Source organism: Platalea leucorodia (genome assembly GCF_965183815.1).
Source record: "Platalea leucorodia genome assembly, chromosome: 1".
In the NCBI taxonomy this organism is placed as follows: domain Eukaryota; kingdom Metazoa; phylum Chordata; class Aves; order Pelecaniformes; family Threskiornithidae; genus Platalea; species Platalea leucorodia.
This window is the reverse complement of record NC_138823.1, coordinates 108,103,225-108,115,972: the sequence shown is the minus strand read 5'-3', so window position 1 is coordinate 108,115,972 and position 12,748 is coordinate 108,103,225. Positions and strand designations below refer to the sequence as shown.

The 12,748-nt window shown below is 40.4% G+C and overlaps 1 protein-coding gene across 1 annotated transcript in view; it reads left to right on the top strand.

Annotated features, from left to right (window-relative positions):
• CNTNAP2 (contactin associated protein 2) overlaps positions 1-12,748 on the top strand; it is a gene marked incomplete at both ends in the record, with an annotated part of 1,183,012 nt that overhangs the window by 1,091,585 nt on the left and 78,679 nt on the right. Inside the window, 2 exons of the mRNA XM_082307127.1 lie at positions 482-700; positions 3,280-3,516. Coding sequence (XP_082163253.1) covers positions 482-700; positions 3,280-3,516 — 456 coding nt within the window. The remainder of the gene's footprint in view (positions 1-481; positions 701-3,279; positions 3,517-12,748) is intronic.

The following is a 12,748-nucleotide window of genomic DNA, read 5'->3' as shown; positions in this document are numbered from 1 at the left end:
AAATTAATTGCCTCTCAAAAGGAAAAAAACGCAGACTTCTTCTGCACCACTTTTTTATCCAAATGCATATTCCCCTAAAAAAAAAATACAGAAACTGGAAAGCTGCAGAAATAAAAAATTAAAGTCATTGTTTCAGGGTCTGTTGATGTTTTCTTCTAAAAGCTGGTGAAAGGTTTTTCCAATATAATTGAAATTATTAGTGGAAATGAAAAATCCTCTTCAAGGATATAATTTATTCTCGGTTAAATTTTACAAGCTGAACTGATACGATTTCCATCACATGCTGTAGAAGCTTTCCACAATGGCTTCCTTGGAAATACTTTAACTCCTACTCAAGTTAGAAGGAACCGAACGGGCTTATAAATTCTGAAAGGTGGCTGAGCAGTACGTATTTCTAGTAAATATGACTCCTTTCTGTTTAGGAAGTGTATGTGAATTTGTTTACAATGTAAGATGGGTTCCCTTTTGCTTGGTGTTTCAGCTGCTACGGAGGTTTCCTTTTCATTTGATGTTGGAAATGGGCCGGTGGAAATTGTCGTTAGATCTCCCAACCAGCTCAATGATGACCAGTGGCATCGGGTCAATGCTGAGAGGAATGTCAAACAGGCCAGCCTGCAGGTAGACCAGTTGCCCCTGGAGGTCCGGAAAGCACCAACAGAAGGACACACGCGACTGGAATTGTACAGCCAGCTCTATGTCGGTAAGGTGCAGAGCGGGTAACCGGGCTTTGCTCTCACATGCTGAACGCTGCCTCATGTCTTGCCAGCAGCAGTTAGTTTAATGTGGGAAGCTGCGCTCCTGAAGCACTTGCATGACAGCCCAGGGAGAAAAAAAAATGGAAGAAAAAAAAAAAGAAGAAAAGACAAGCATGTCCATAAGTACAGAAATAAGAAGATCAACTAAGAGAAAAATATTCTGTGCTGGCAACTTATCATTTTTGTCTTTCCCCACCTGCAGCTCCTGGCTGAAAGTGCCTCTAGCAGGCCATAGCACCAAACTCCTTTTTTGCCAAGTGTCTCTCTCACGCACACACACTTATTCACCACAGAAGTGACAAATTGTGCGTGGGTCTTGCCAGGACTGCATGTGCCTGCAGTGCCCATCCTAGCCTCAGCAGCACTTTCAGCCTCTTTAGGTTTGATCATTGCCCGTGCTTTTGCTTTCAGAGCTCTCACTGCAGTCTTTTCCCTTTAGTCCCATGGGCTGTTTGCCCGTTCGATGTAGGAAAGCATCACACAGTGTTACACAAATGCATTCCCTGGAACCAAGTTAGTCCAGCTGCTTTCTGGAGCTGCTGGTCTCCGCTACATTTTGGGCAGGCTATTCCAGCAGCACTTGTATTTCTCTGACTGTTAGCACCGGGGCTGCGAAGTGCAGACATGCCAAGTGCCATTAGCTGGAATTAGAACTGCATGAAATGTTGAGCAAAGAAGCACTTCCCTACCTCTCTAGATATCTGTTAACAGGAGGAGAGGGAAGGGGGGAGGAAAAAAACACATTATTTCTTTTTTTTCCCATGTTAGTCAGGGTTCAACAGCAGAAATGAATTAAAATGATGTTTAAAGCCTTCACTGCCTTAGTAAACAGGAGTGTCACTGCAAACTGTGTATAATGTGTCACCAGATGTGCAGTCATTATTTACAAACTCAGATTCTCCTTTACTGCTGACTGTGATCCCAATAAAAGGCAGTTTCAAAATAAGCTGAAATGTGAAGTTTGTTTAAAAGAGGGAGCCTTAACCTTTTAAAAGAAATACCAAGCCTTTTGCTGAAAACAGGAAGAGCTAGATTTTTTTCCAGCCGGAGTTCTTGGGGAATTGTTAACAATGATGATTTTTATCGGTAGTTTTGAATTAACTGTAACACCAGCAATGTTTTGAAATACCTAATACCTTTATTGCCAAAAACCAAATGTCCATATTTGCACCAGATTTTCTTTCCTTCTGAATCATATCCATTTCATATAACTTGGTGACTGGAGCACACATCTCAAAAAACAGATTTAAATCCTGACCCAGAGTCAGACAGAGAATCGATTTGAGTTGGAGTGTCCCAAATGAACAACCTGAACATCAGGGCCCGGAGAGTAATACCGAAGAAGAATTGTTTCAGTGCCTCCTGTTCCACTTTCTGTAGAATAAATATCTATTCCGTGGGGCAGTGAGAGAGCCTGAGGGATGATGACTTCATGTCCTAGGGGCTAGGACAGTCACCGGGAGGGGAAAGAAGGGAATTAGATCTATTAGGGGGTTTTTCATCACTGCAGTGTATATGAGTTTACATGGAATGGAACCACACCAGAATGCCCTCTGCCCTGTACCCTCGGCAGAGACCGAGCATTGCCTCCTCTTACCCCAGATCATCTGGTTACCAGCAGTTGATCTGAAGCAGCCCTCTCTCTTTGGTTTGTATTTAGTCCTCTTCCCCACTCAGGTAGATATCAGCCTCTGTGCTCTGTGGTGATGAGCGCTCAGATCTCCTCAGGGATTCTTCAGCACCTGCGGCACTGCAGTAATCAAAGAGATGAGAGGATGAGGAGAAAGGATGACAGCCACTCATTGTTATTTGCTTGCATATTTTAGGGGTTTTTTTGTTTCTAATCCAGCCCCAGATAAGACTTCCCTAGCTGAGATCCCATTTTTCAGCAAGTGTTTACCAGGGGGAAAAAAGGAACAGTTCTTATTGACTGCTAAGAAAAGCCATCTCAACCCAGATTTTCAAATGTAGCTCTTCAGTGTTACATCCTCCACCCTATACTCAGGCAACTAAACAATATACCCAATGTTGCTTGGAAATTTATATCTGTATTTCCTATTGCAGCTGACAGTGGCGATTTAAATCTTTTCCTTCTTTCCCTATCATGGCTTTGAAAAAATGTAACACTGCATAACATATTATGGCATTATTATTAGCATCCATCTTCACTAATCATATGGAGAGTAAGGCTGTACCTTAACAATGGAGCCAAGCCCGTTTCTTCCACTGTTAGAGATAAAAATCTTGAAGTTGAAATGAAATGAAGTCTTAGAGTGAAAGGCTAGAATCTCTAATGTCTAATCAGTGTAAAGCAAACACACCTACTATTTATGCTTACTTATGGTATGGTATCAAAAGGTTAGGTTTCATTGATTTCATTGTCATTACGACAAGGCAATTCCTTGCCTTTACAAAGAAGTTACTTATTTCCAGCTGTTGTCACAAGCTTAGCAGGATATTTCATGTAAAGCAACAACAATGAGATCTGTTCGGTGTTGTCTCACAGTTTTGCATTCCCTCTCAGGTGCTGCAGGAGGCCAGCGAGGCTTCCTAGGTTGCATTCGCTCATTAAGGATGAATGGGGTGACGCTGGACCTGGAAGAGAGAGCAAAAGTCACGCCCGGGGTGAAGCCTGGCTGCTCTGGCCATTGCACGAGCTATGGGATGTACTGCGCGAACGGCGGTAAATGTGTCGAGAAATACAACGGCTACTCCTGTGACTGCTCCAAAACTGCCTATGATGGACCATTTTGCATTAAAGGTAAATGCTTTAGTGCAGGAGGCAGAGTATGGGAGAAGTATCTGCCCAAGAAAAAACACAATAGAATCAATGCTTCAGCTTTTATTAATTAAACAAGTAAATCCTGTTTAATACTTCTTACAAACAAGTCAAATTATACACCCAGGATTTAAATGTGATGATTTAAAACCACATGTCTCATTAGTACTAATATATATTACCTATTTAAATCAAATAACACAACAACAAAATGCATCAGGAATGCCTGTAGTCGTAGCAGGTCTGGCAGAATGTATTCCATATTCTTGAGCTGTTGAACAATAAATTCCCACTAGCACAATGTCAGGGTTGTTACTTCTGCAGAAAAAACATGGATTTAAACAAAAGCTGCCTAGTCTCATTCAGAAACATATTTGGAGATACATAGATGTGGGCTTTGGGTTGAATATTTTATAAATTGGGAGGCTAGCATTTGGATTAAAAATTTTATCTGTCCATAACCAGATCAAGTCTTTTAGTAGCTCAGACTGGGTTAGACGTTGAACTTGCTAGGGTAAGGGAAGGTACAGAGCTTCCACATCTATGTCAGTCCTTTGGAAATGCCTAAAGTATGTTCTGAATTTTCAAAACCAGTAATTCTAAGAGACCGATTTACTATGGACACACATGCCTGCATAAGAAAGAAAGACAAGGAGTGAGGGAAAGAGGGATCTTACATTAAAAAAAAAAAGTGAGAATGAAGGTGCTATTTTTATTTATTACCACGTTTTTTCTTACTTTGACCAGAAATGATTGTGACAAAGTAAGTAGAAATGGGAATATAGTTTTCCAAGTGTTTGCAGAGTTTGTAGGCTTTGTGGCCATTCATTTTTTTCCCTTACATTTCATAGGATATTCTCATTATATTCTTGAAATATTCTTCTCAACACCTCTAAAGGTTTCGCCACATTTACCTGAGGTGCTAATATCTCTCAGCAGCTCTCTTTCACTGTGCTTTTATTGGTACACAAAATCATCCAGTCTGTTGCTTTTCCTAATCATTTTAAAAGCTTTCTCAAAAGGTACTAATCCTACAGTTTCAACTAAAAAACCGTGAAGGCTCTTCGCATCAGTATCTGTGGTGTTAAAGAAACCTCTAGCCTCATAAACTGCTCTTCTGCTTTACGTTACCCACTGTACCAGGAATCCTGCAGGCAGGCTGGATCACCAGTCACCAGATTCTCTTCATGAAGCTATCTTGGCAGTAATGTGCCTGTCCTTTGACATTCTGGTTTCCAACTCCTTCTTAACTTCTCTTTTTTTTCCAAGTCAGACTTTGAAGATTACTTTGCAAATATCCAAACCCTGTTCCCTTCCAGCCACACTTAGAGGAAACCAAGTTTATACCAGAAAGAGGCAGTCTTTTTACCTGGTGCTGGGTTATGGACTGTATTTTCTCCTCACATACTTCCACCAGCTTCATTTATATCCATATATATCCACCATCATTTCATTTTATCATAACAGAGCTTTGTCCGTTGCTGATGCTGCTCGCACACTGGAGCACCCTCTTCTAAAAGCTAAGGGATTGTTTTCACATCACCAGATATTCTGATGGATCTCTAGCATGATTATTTTATAAATTCCAATAAATATGATGTCTTTCTAGTGCAGCAAAAGTGAAGCAGCTGCTGCTCTAGGTAATGGCATCCACTGCGCTTGCATGCAGGGATTTCGTCAGGTTTCACTACGCGATGTTGCTTCAAAGACAAATTATAAAACGCGTCCATCACATTCAGGACTGTACATACAGTAACTGCTGAGAATGAGAGTACAGTGATTTCAGTTAATTTAGCAAGTGGTTCGTTGTGAGTGGAGGAATGGTAATGCATATTTGGTATTTCTGTTCACTAGCGCAGTTATGTTAGAAGAAACCCATTCAGGCTGGAACTGGGTCAGTCTCTTACGGATCACATGTTGACTCACAAAAAAAAAAAAAAAAGAAAACAAAAGAATTGCTGCAATGCCATGTTCAGTGAATTCACTTTTTAGGTTTTTTCTGTATTGCCAAAACTCAACACACTGGCTTTCATTTGTGTTTTTCTGTTTCTGTTATGGATAGATAAACCCCAAACTTCTGCCAAAGCTAGCTCTAAGCTGAAGTGGTTTATTTTTCCTGGATGTGGAGCTAACAGAATAAAAAATACCATTAGGGAAATAATTGAGCACCTAGCACAGACAAACCCTGGTTTTGGCTGCTCTGTAAGCACTGTCATAGCAACAGCAGTAATATTATACTATATTATACTATAATATTCTCCTTATCAGCCTTCCAGTCCAGCCAAAGGCCCAGAGCTGTGACAGTGATACTTTGGGCACACAGTAAAACTTGCTGTAAGCTACTGCTGCTGGGCAGCACTGAGTCATGCAAAGACACTCATGCTAGCGTGGGGATCTCTGTACCACCCGGTGTTGTGCCGTTTAAACATGACATCAGATCTCTCCTTTAAATATCAAAACTATTCAAAAAATATCTCTCTAAATCCTTAAGACCTTATGTACGAAATGCGAAGTACCAATTTCCAACCCGTTAGTGCTGAAAACTGATGTACTCATCTAGAATATCCCCAAGCATGATTTAGCGTGGGTGACTTCATGGGGCTTCCCTGTAGAAACAACAACGTGGCAATGGGATAAAGTTAGAGGATAAATTAAACACAAAATAGACTGGGTTTGGGGCATCCTGTGATCAAAATAATTGTAAAATCTCTGTAACAAACAGTGCTGATAATGAGATCTTTAAAACAGTTCATTTTCAGCCCATTAAATTTTACATTGTAAATTTAACTTGCATTAAGCCTTTTAAATCAAGTAAAGCACTGGAACATCTTGTGCATGTTGTCAAACTCCCTAGACTTGTGAAAGAAGGCGATCCTACACTTTCTTTCTAATAGCAGCTCCTGGAGTCTTGTACCATGTCCTCTTGCTCCATGAAACAAGACTGGATATATTTTCTAGATACAAAGGGTAAACAAGCAGTACTAATGACAGCAAAATAAATACCGGCAAAACAGCTGGGTATATTTTAATTTAAAAAAATATTTTTTAAAATTGTAACATCTGTTGGAAAATAGCAGGGAATCTTTACCTGCTTTCCCTGTAAACTAAAAATGTTACCTAAATTATATTTTAGTTGATTTGGATGAAAACATCACAATTCTGATATTTCAATTCATTTTTCATTAACGCTTTGACACTTTCCTGTCTCTAAAAGCACTGAGATGTCTGTGAACATGTTTTTAAAGACTATGATGTTCTCTGTTTTCAACCAATTCCATTCTTTATAGCAAGGACATAGTTGAATACTGCTCTGTCAGTTGTGGTTTTTTAACCTGCACCATGGTATGCAGTTGGATGATGTGACGTTAGGTGAGTCTGATATGAGGCAAGCAAGAATATTTTCCTTTGTTACCTTCACTAGGAATTCACATCAACTGCCAGGAAATAACAAGGTTAGTGGTTTGCATGATATACTAGGACTGGGTTTCGTTATTTTATTCCTCTGAGTAAATCTTCCAGGCCAAGTAGCTCTGTTGATTTGATAATCAACAGTGCCTGACTTTTTAAGTCGTCACATTCAAACCAATACGAGGTATTACCAGAAGAACATGCTACTCAGCAGGAGTGAAAGGTGGTATAATATAATACCTTTCAATATACCACAGGCTCTCTTCCCGTTGACTTTAATTTGCCACAGAAAGCTTTTCTTATCCAAAAATTTTATTTTGATATTCAAGTCACTTCCCCATGGTAAACTTTTTGGGGTTGGTTACATACTGAAACTGCTAGCAGAAGAAGTGATAGGAAAAATCAAAGGCAAAAAAAAATCATTACTGTAAGGAAATCACCATACATTGGTTCATAAGTAATAAACACATCTCACAATAAAAACAGGTCTCACATGTTGTAGATTCTTTTGCTGATGAAATCCATCCTTAGAGCCACTGACTGACAAGAAATTGCATTGCCTCCAGCCTTATTAGCAGCAGATCACAGTGTGATTGATGGCAGTGGCCTGGAAATTACACTACTTTTTTACAAGGACAAAAAAAGTGCAAAAATGCAGGCTGACATCTATTTTAACTTTATTTTTGTTTTGTATTTGGGGCATATGCAATTGGCTTCACTTCTCCTTCCATTGCTCAGAGAAATTGTTCTGAGGAATAGCTGCAGTGTTTCTGCAGTCCTACAGATTGCTTTCTGACCTTTCCCTGTCCTTTGCTTAAGCATAAATTCTCTTTTTTTTTTTCCTTCCACAGCTGTCCTAGCATCATAAAAGCATTTCTGAGAAAACAATTAATTTTTGTTCCTTTAAAAACCAAACTCTCTCATTCCTTTAAACGGAAAGAGCGAAGGTCAAATGCTGAAATGGCTCTGCAGAGCGTGTGGCAGCACTGTCATGTGGGGGATCCCCCAGCGAGAAAGCATTCCTCCTTTGGGTATTGAAGTGCTGTGGATCAACAGTAGGAGAAGAAATTGCCCACCATCAAGAGAGTGTGGCCAAAAATCAAATTAAATAGCTGGTGCTGTGACTCATGTGCCTTCGGGTGTGCTGGAAGGGTAAATTCAAAGCTTCCCAGTTTCAATGCAGTTACTCAATCTGCATCCAAGGATGATGAGAACAGTGTATACACTTTTTCCTTTCTTTCAAGTAAAGCTCAGATTCACAGTGTGAATTACTGCAATCCTTATGCCAATGCCTGAACTGAACTCCTTCGTGTTCATTTTTATATTTGAGTGAACCCTGAAAGCCCTTACAGTAGTATAGTCGTGGTCAGATTTCCTTCCTTTCTTGCTCCCTTCTCCGCCTCAAAGAGAAAAATCAGCTTTTTACTAGGCTGAGTGGATGGAAAAAAGACATACCAGATCTGGTGCTACGGCACACGGGTGAAGCAGCTCTGCACCCTTCCACAGAGTCTTAGACTGACACTTGACCATCTCCAAATTCTGCCCTGGTTATACCCATTCAATTCCCTTTGTTGTGCTGGTTGCAAATACATTTCATTGCTTTGCTGTAAGTAATAGGAAGGTGCTTGTATGAGTGCTTTAAGGTAACTAACTTCTTAGTTTTCATTGTTCGTAATCCCAGAACCTGGAAAATCAAGGCAATGTTCCCTCCCACCCCTCGAAAAATTCTGCTGTACACAACATGATTGTTATCTGTTTGTTAGCTGGCAGTTATATCAGAAATTTCCCTTGGGTTGGAAATGGTAGGCTCCCAGTCTGGTTAAGTCTGAATGCTGCAGTCAAGTTTTTCTGTAGATCAAACTTCAGGACTTGGGTCTTAGCTTCTATTGAGTAAATATATATACTCACAAAAAAATATATATACTCTGTAAAGCTATTCCATTCTGCTGTCCTGTCAATACTGCCTTATTAAACATGCACAGTGGTGCTCAAGTGCTTTGAAAATTGCATTTCACTTAAGTTGCAAGAATTCTTTTATTGGAAAAATTTTTTTTTTTCTTTTTAAAGCAAAACAAACCTCCTCCATACTAATTACATATCTCAAAGAGATATCAACCTGATCATAAACTGAACTTGCCAGCCCACTTGCCATCCATAATAAACTACTTATAAAATGCAAGGATTTCTTATTCTGTATGCAGAAAGCAAATAAATCAGGGTAATAAGTTACAAAATACTAAGTCCTGGCTCCAAAAATATGATAAACTTTCAATTTCTTTGTCAGCTAACTATAATAGGCCTGCTCTGGTGTCATTGCTCACTGAATGCCGATGTTTTATGAAAGATGAGTCGAGCAGCTTCAGCAACATTGCCAGCTGCTGCATGCCTGTGCAAAGGCAAGTGAGAGATTTGAGGTTCTCGCGCCAGACACCCGTGTGCAATATTTATACACCTGCATGCTATCGGAGTAGTATTGGCACCTCACAAGCTGGTAAGGTATTTATCCTTACAATAGCTCTGTGACGCAAGAAGATGTTTTTATTACAGTAATGCAGAAAGCGAACAAGATAATGAGGGAAGCAAGGAACTGCTCGCTTATAGAGTGAGTGGATACCTGTGGTACAGGAAGGAGTTGAAGCCAAATCTCACCTATCAAAGTTGTCACTCTGAATACTGTGCAGTCATCAAATGGCAGTCTCTAATATTTCTCAAATGGCTCTTGCAAAGCTGCACGTTTTTCTCTGAGGTTACCTAAATAGCACCTCCAAAGACTCCTCGGCAGGCAATCATGAAACCTGGTCTGTTGTATATTTGACACTACATTTTTCTTCATCCATCCTGTTTTATTTGATGGGAGGGGTTTAACCATTATGGATATTTCCATTAGAAAGGGAGGTGGCTTTTCATTTAGATTCAGCAGAGAATACACAGCGCAGGTTGCCATTCCCGTATTCTGAGCCTGCTGTCCTAGACATCAGTTCAAACAGCTGTAGCTATCGAAAGATCTATAGTAATTTCAGATCAGTGCCGAATGAACCGCAGCTGTGATTTTCCTGACATTTTTAGGCTCTCCTTGGCATGTGCACTTCTGTCCAGGTATAGCAAGGTAGAATAAAAGGCACTTGTTTACAGGGCTATTGCAAAATAAGGCTCAGAGCTCAGCCTTGCTTAGGTATGCCAGACTGCTTCCCGGCAGAATCTACCTGTCGGCATTGACGAGGGAGGCTTGACGGTGTAATGATTTTCAGATAGCGTTTGAAGTATTACAAAAGCAAGCAGAGGATGGTGCATGGAAACATCATCCACATTTCAGCAGCAGGGTTTGTGCTGCATTTTACCCATTTTATTCAAGCAGCTTGAATCGTTTTCTGAATGAAGGACTTAGATATCCCTTCTATCAGAGCTTCAGGAAGATGATACACTTGTGACCTCCAAGTAGACAGTTTTTTCATTGATCAGCCTTCTTATACCTGCGTTCAATATAGAGAAAAGTATCCTTTAGCTTTTTCTAATATTTCCTAATAGTTTAAACAGCCTGCTGCTGTGAGCTGCTGAGCACTTTGCAGCCCTGCTGCAAGGACTTCATTCAGTAAAGAGCGTAATCATGTGCATCAACCTCTTTGCTGAGCTGGAACTTGAGGGGATCCAATATCTTCCAGTTGAGGGCCTAATACACTCACACAGCCAAAGTGAACCTTCCTCTTATCCTTCCTCTTGAAAGAGGTGCTGCATGTGAGGAGAATTTCAAGGCCCATTACAATAGCTTGTACGCCTGTAATAATACAGCTATACTGAAAATCATTTTCTCAGTGCAAATCAAGTTAAACATACAGAACATTCTTTGCTCTGTCATGAAACCCTTCTGGGAAAAAAAAAAATCTTACCATTTCAGAGAGCACCATTTACTTAAAGCTTTCTTTGTAGTAATGAACATTTAAAGTAGCAATTCATAACATTTACAGCTGTGGAAAATGCGGTGCATGCTTTCCAGTTCAGCCCCAGAGCAATGCTAAGGTCAGGACTGAAGGCCCCAGTATTCCCAGTGCACGAGGCCCTGGGCAAGCATAGCGCCGGGCAATCCTGAAGATCACTCCTAAAATAAAAGGCATGACAAGCGGTAAAACAGGCCGGAGGCGAACATAATTTTGCATCGGTATGCCGCATGCGTACACGCAGCCTCCGCAGGGGCTGCGGTCCTTGCCAGCAGAGTGGCAGTGTCAAACGGCAGGGCTGCCTGGTGTGCCGAGACCCGGCACGCCAGCTCTGGCGAGCAGCTCTGCCAGCGCCGCGGCAGCGTAATTGATACAGCATCTGCCCGAGGAGCAGCTTGCGTGAGCTGGAGGCAGAGGTTGAAGAAGAATAAATTAGCGGTCGTCGGGATATTTTTAAGGCAGTCTTGCAAATGCTTAGAGCTACACTGTATACTGCTTTAGATTTGTAAGTGCTAACGCTTTTTTTTCAACACTGCTGTTAACAGAAGAAGGCATCACCACTTGGGGAAGTATTTTCAAGGTAGGGCCCTTCACTTTTAATCCAGGAGTACTTAAGCTGAGTCTACTGCAAAATATAGTTGTTAAACTGAATTGCCTGTCCCATAACTGTTTCAGGGTGATTTAAGGTTTCTTCTATAAAATGGCAGTTATAAATCTATCAGAATGATCAAATTATTTATAGCACCTTGGGACCAGAACTTGCCTCCGTGTTTTATACGGCCACACAGTGACAGTCACTATGATATTTTGAGTTTTGGAGAATTTTTATATGGTAACAGGAAAACGTAAAACTTTCCAAGCACTGAATTTTGCAAAATTCTAGAAAGAAGCATCAGTAAAGTCTATTATTATTTTACCTGTCTTCTTATCTTTTCTCTGCTTAGCTACTCTGAATAAAGTCTGCAGGCTCATTCCTGCCTTGCTCTGTATCGCTGCACAGATTGTAAAACGGACATCTTGCTTCGTATGTTTTGCGATAAAGCCTTTGCTTAGAATTGCATGAAGCCTCTAAATGCTAAAAGGGGATAATTTTTTTTTTTATTTAATAAAGATAGTGTGTTGATTTTTCAGAAGTTTAGATGGGCAGTTTTGTACCAATCTGCGGCAACTTTGCGTCGTGTGGGAAGGTAGTAAATGATGAAAGATTTTTTTTTAAAGACTGGTCACCTCTTTAAGCACTGCTTATAACTGATCTTTAAACGCAGTGCTCACATGCTATGCTCATAATCTTTATTCATCATTCTTTAATCCCTTATGAAAAGTTCATAAACATACCTTCTCAATTAAGTTCACATGTAATTCAAAAATTTGCTTTAATGATGTTGTCCCAAACAGCGAAGCCTCTCCTGCACCTGTCCAGTCACTAAATGAATGACTGACATAGGAAGCCAGTCCAGCAATCCCCGATAGACTTAGTAGGTTATATGCTACCGATGGTAGGCAACTGTGCTGTGATTCTCGTAGGAGGCTGTCAAAGTCAGCCTTCGCCAGAAGAATGTCAACCTTGAATTATGGTTTTAATGTTAAAAAATAGGCAGGACTGCATTATTATGAGAAGTAATAGCTATGCTTTTTCAACTGAAGGTATTAATTCTGCCAAAAGTAGTTTTATTTTCTGTCAGGAGTATTGAAACATGACATTTTGTCTCAGGTTGGTTTGAAAACTTTGGGTAGCACCTCCTGGGAGCTACAGTTCAGGTGTCTCTTGCCTTATTCCCACTGAGTCAAGCTCCCTAGTTAATTTTATCTTCCATAAGGGCATCCTAGTGATGCAGTTCTCATGAAGAATTGTGCTAGCAATGGATAATTTCCTA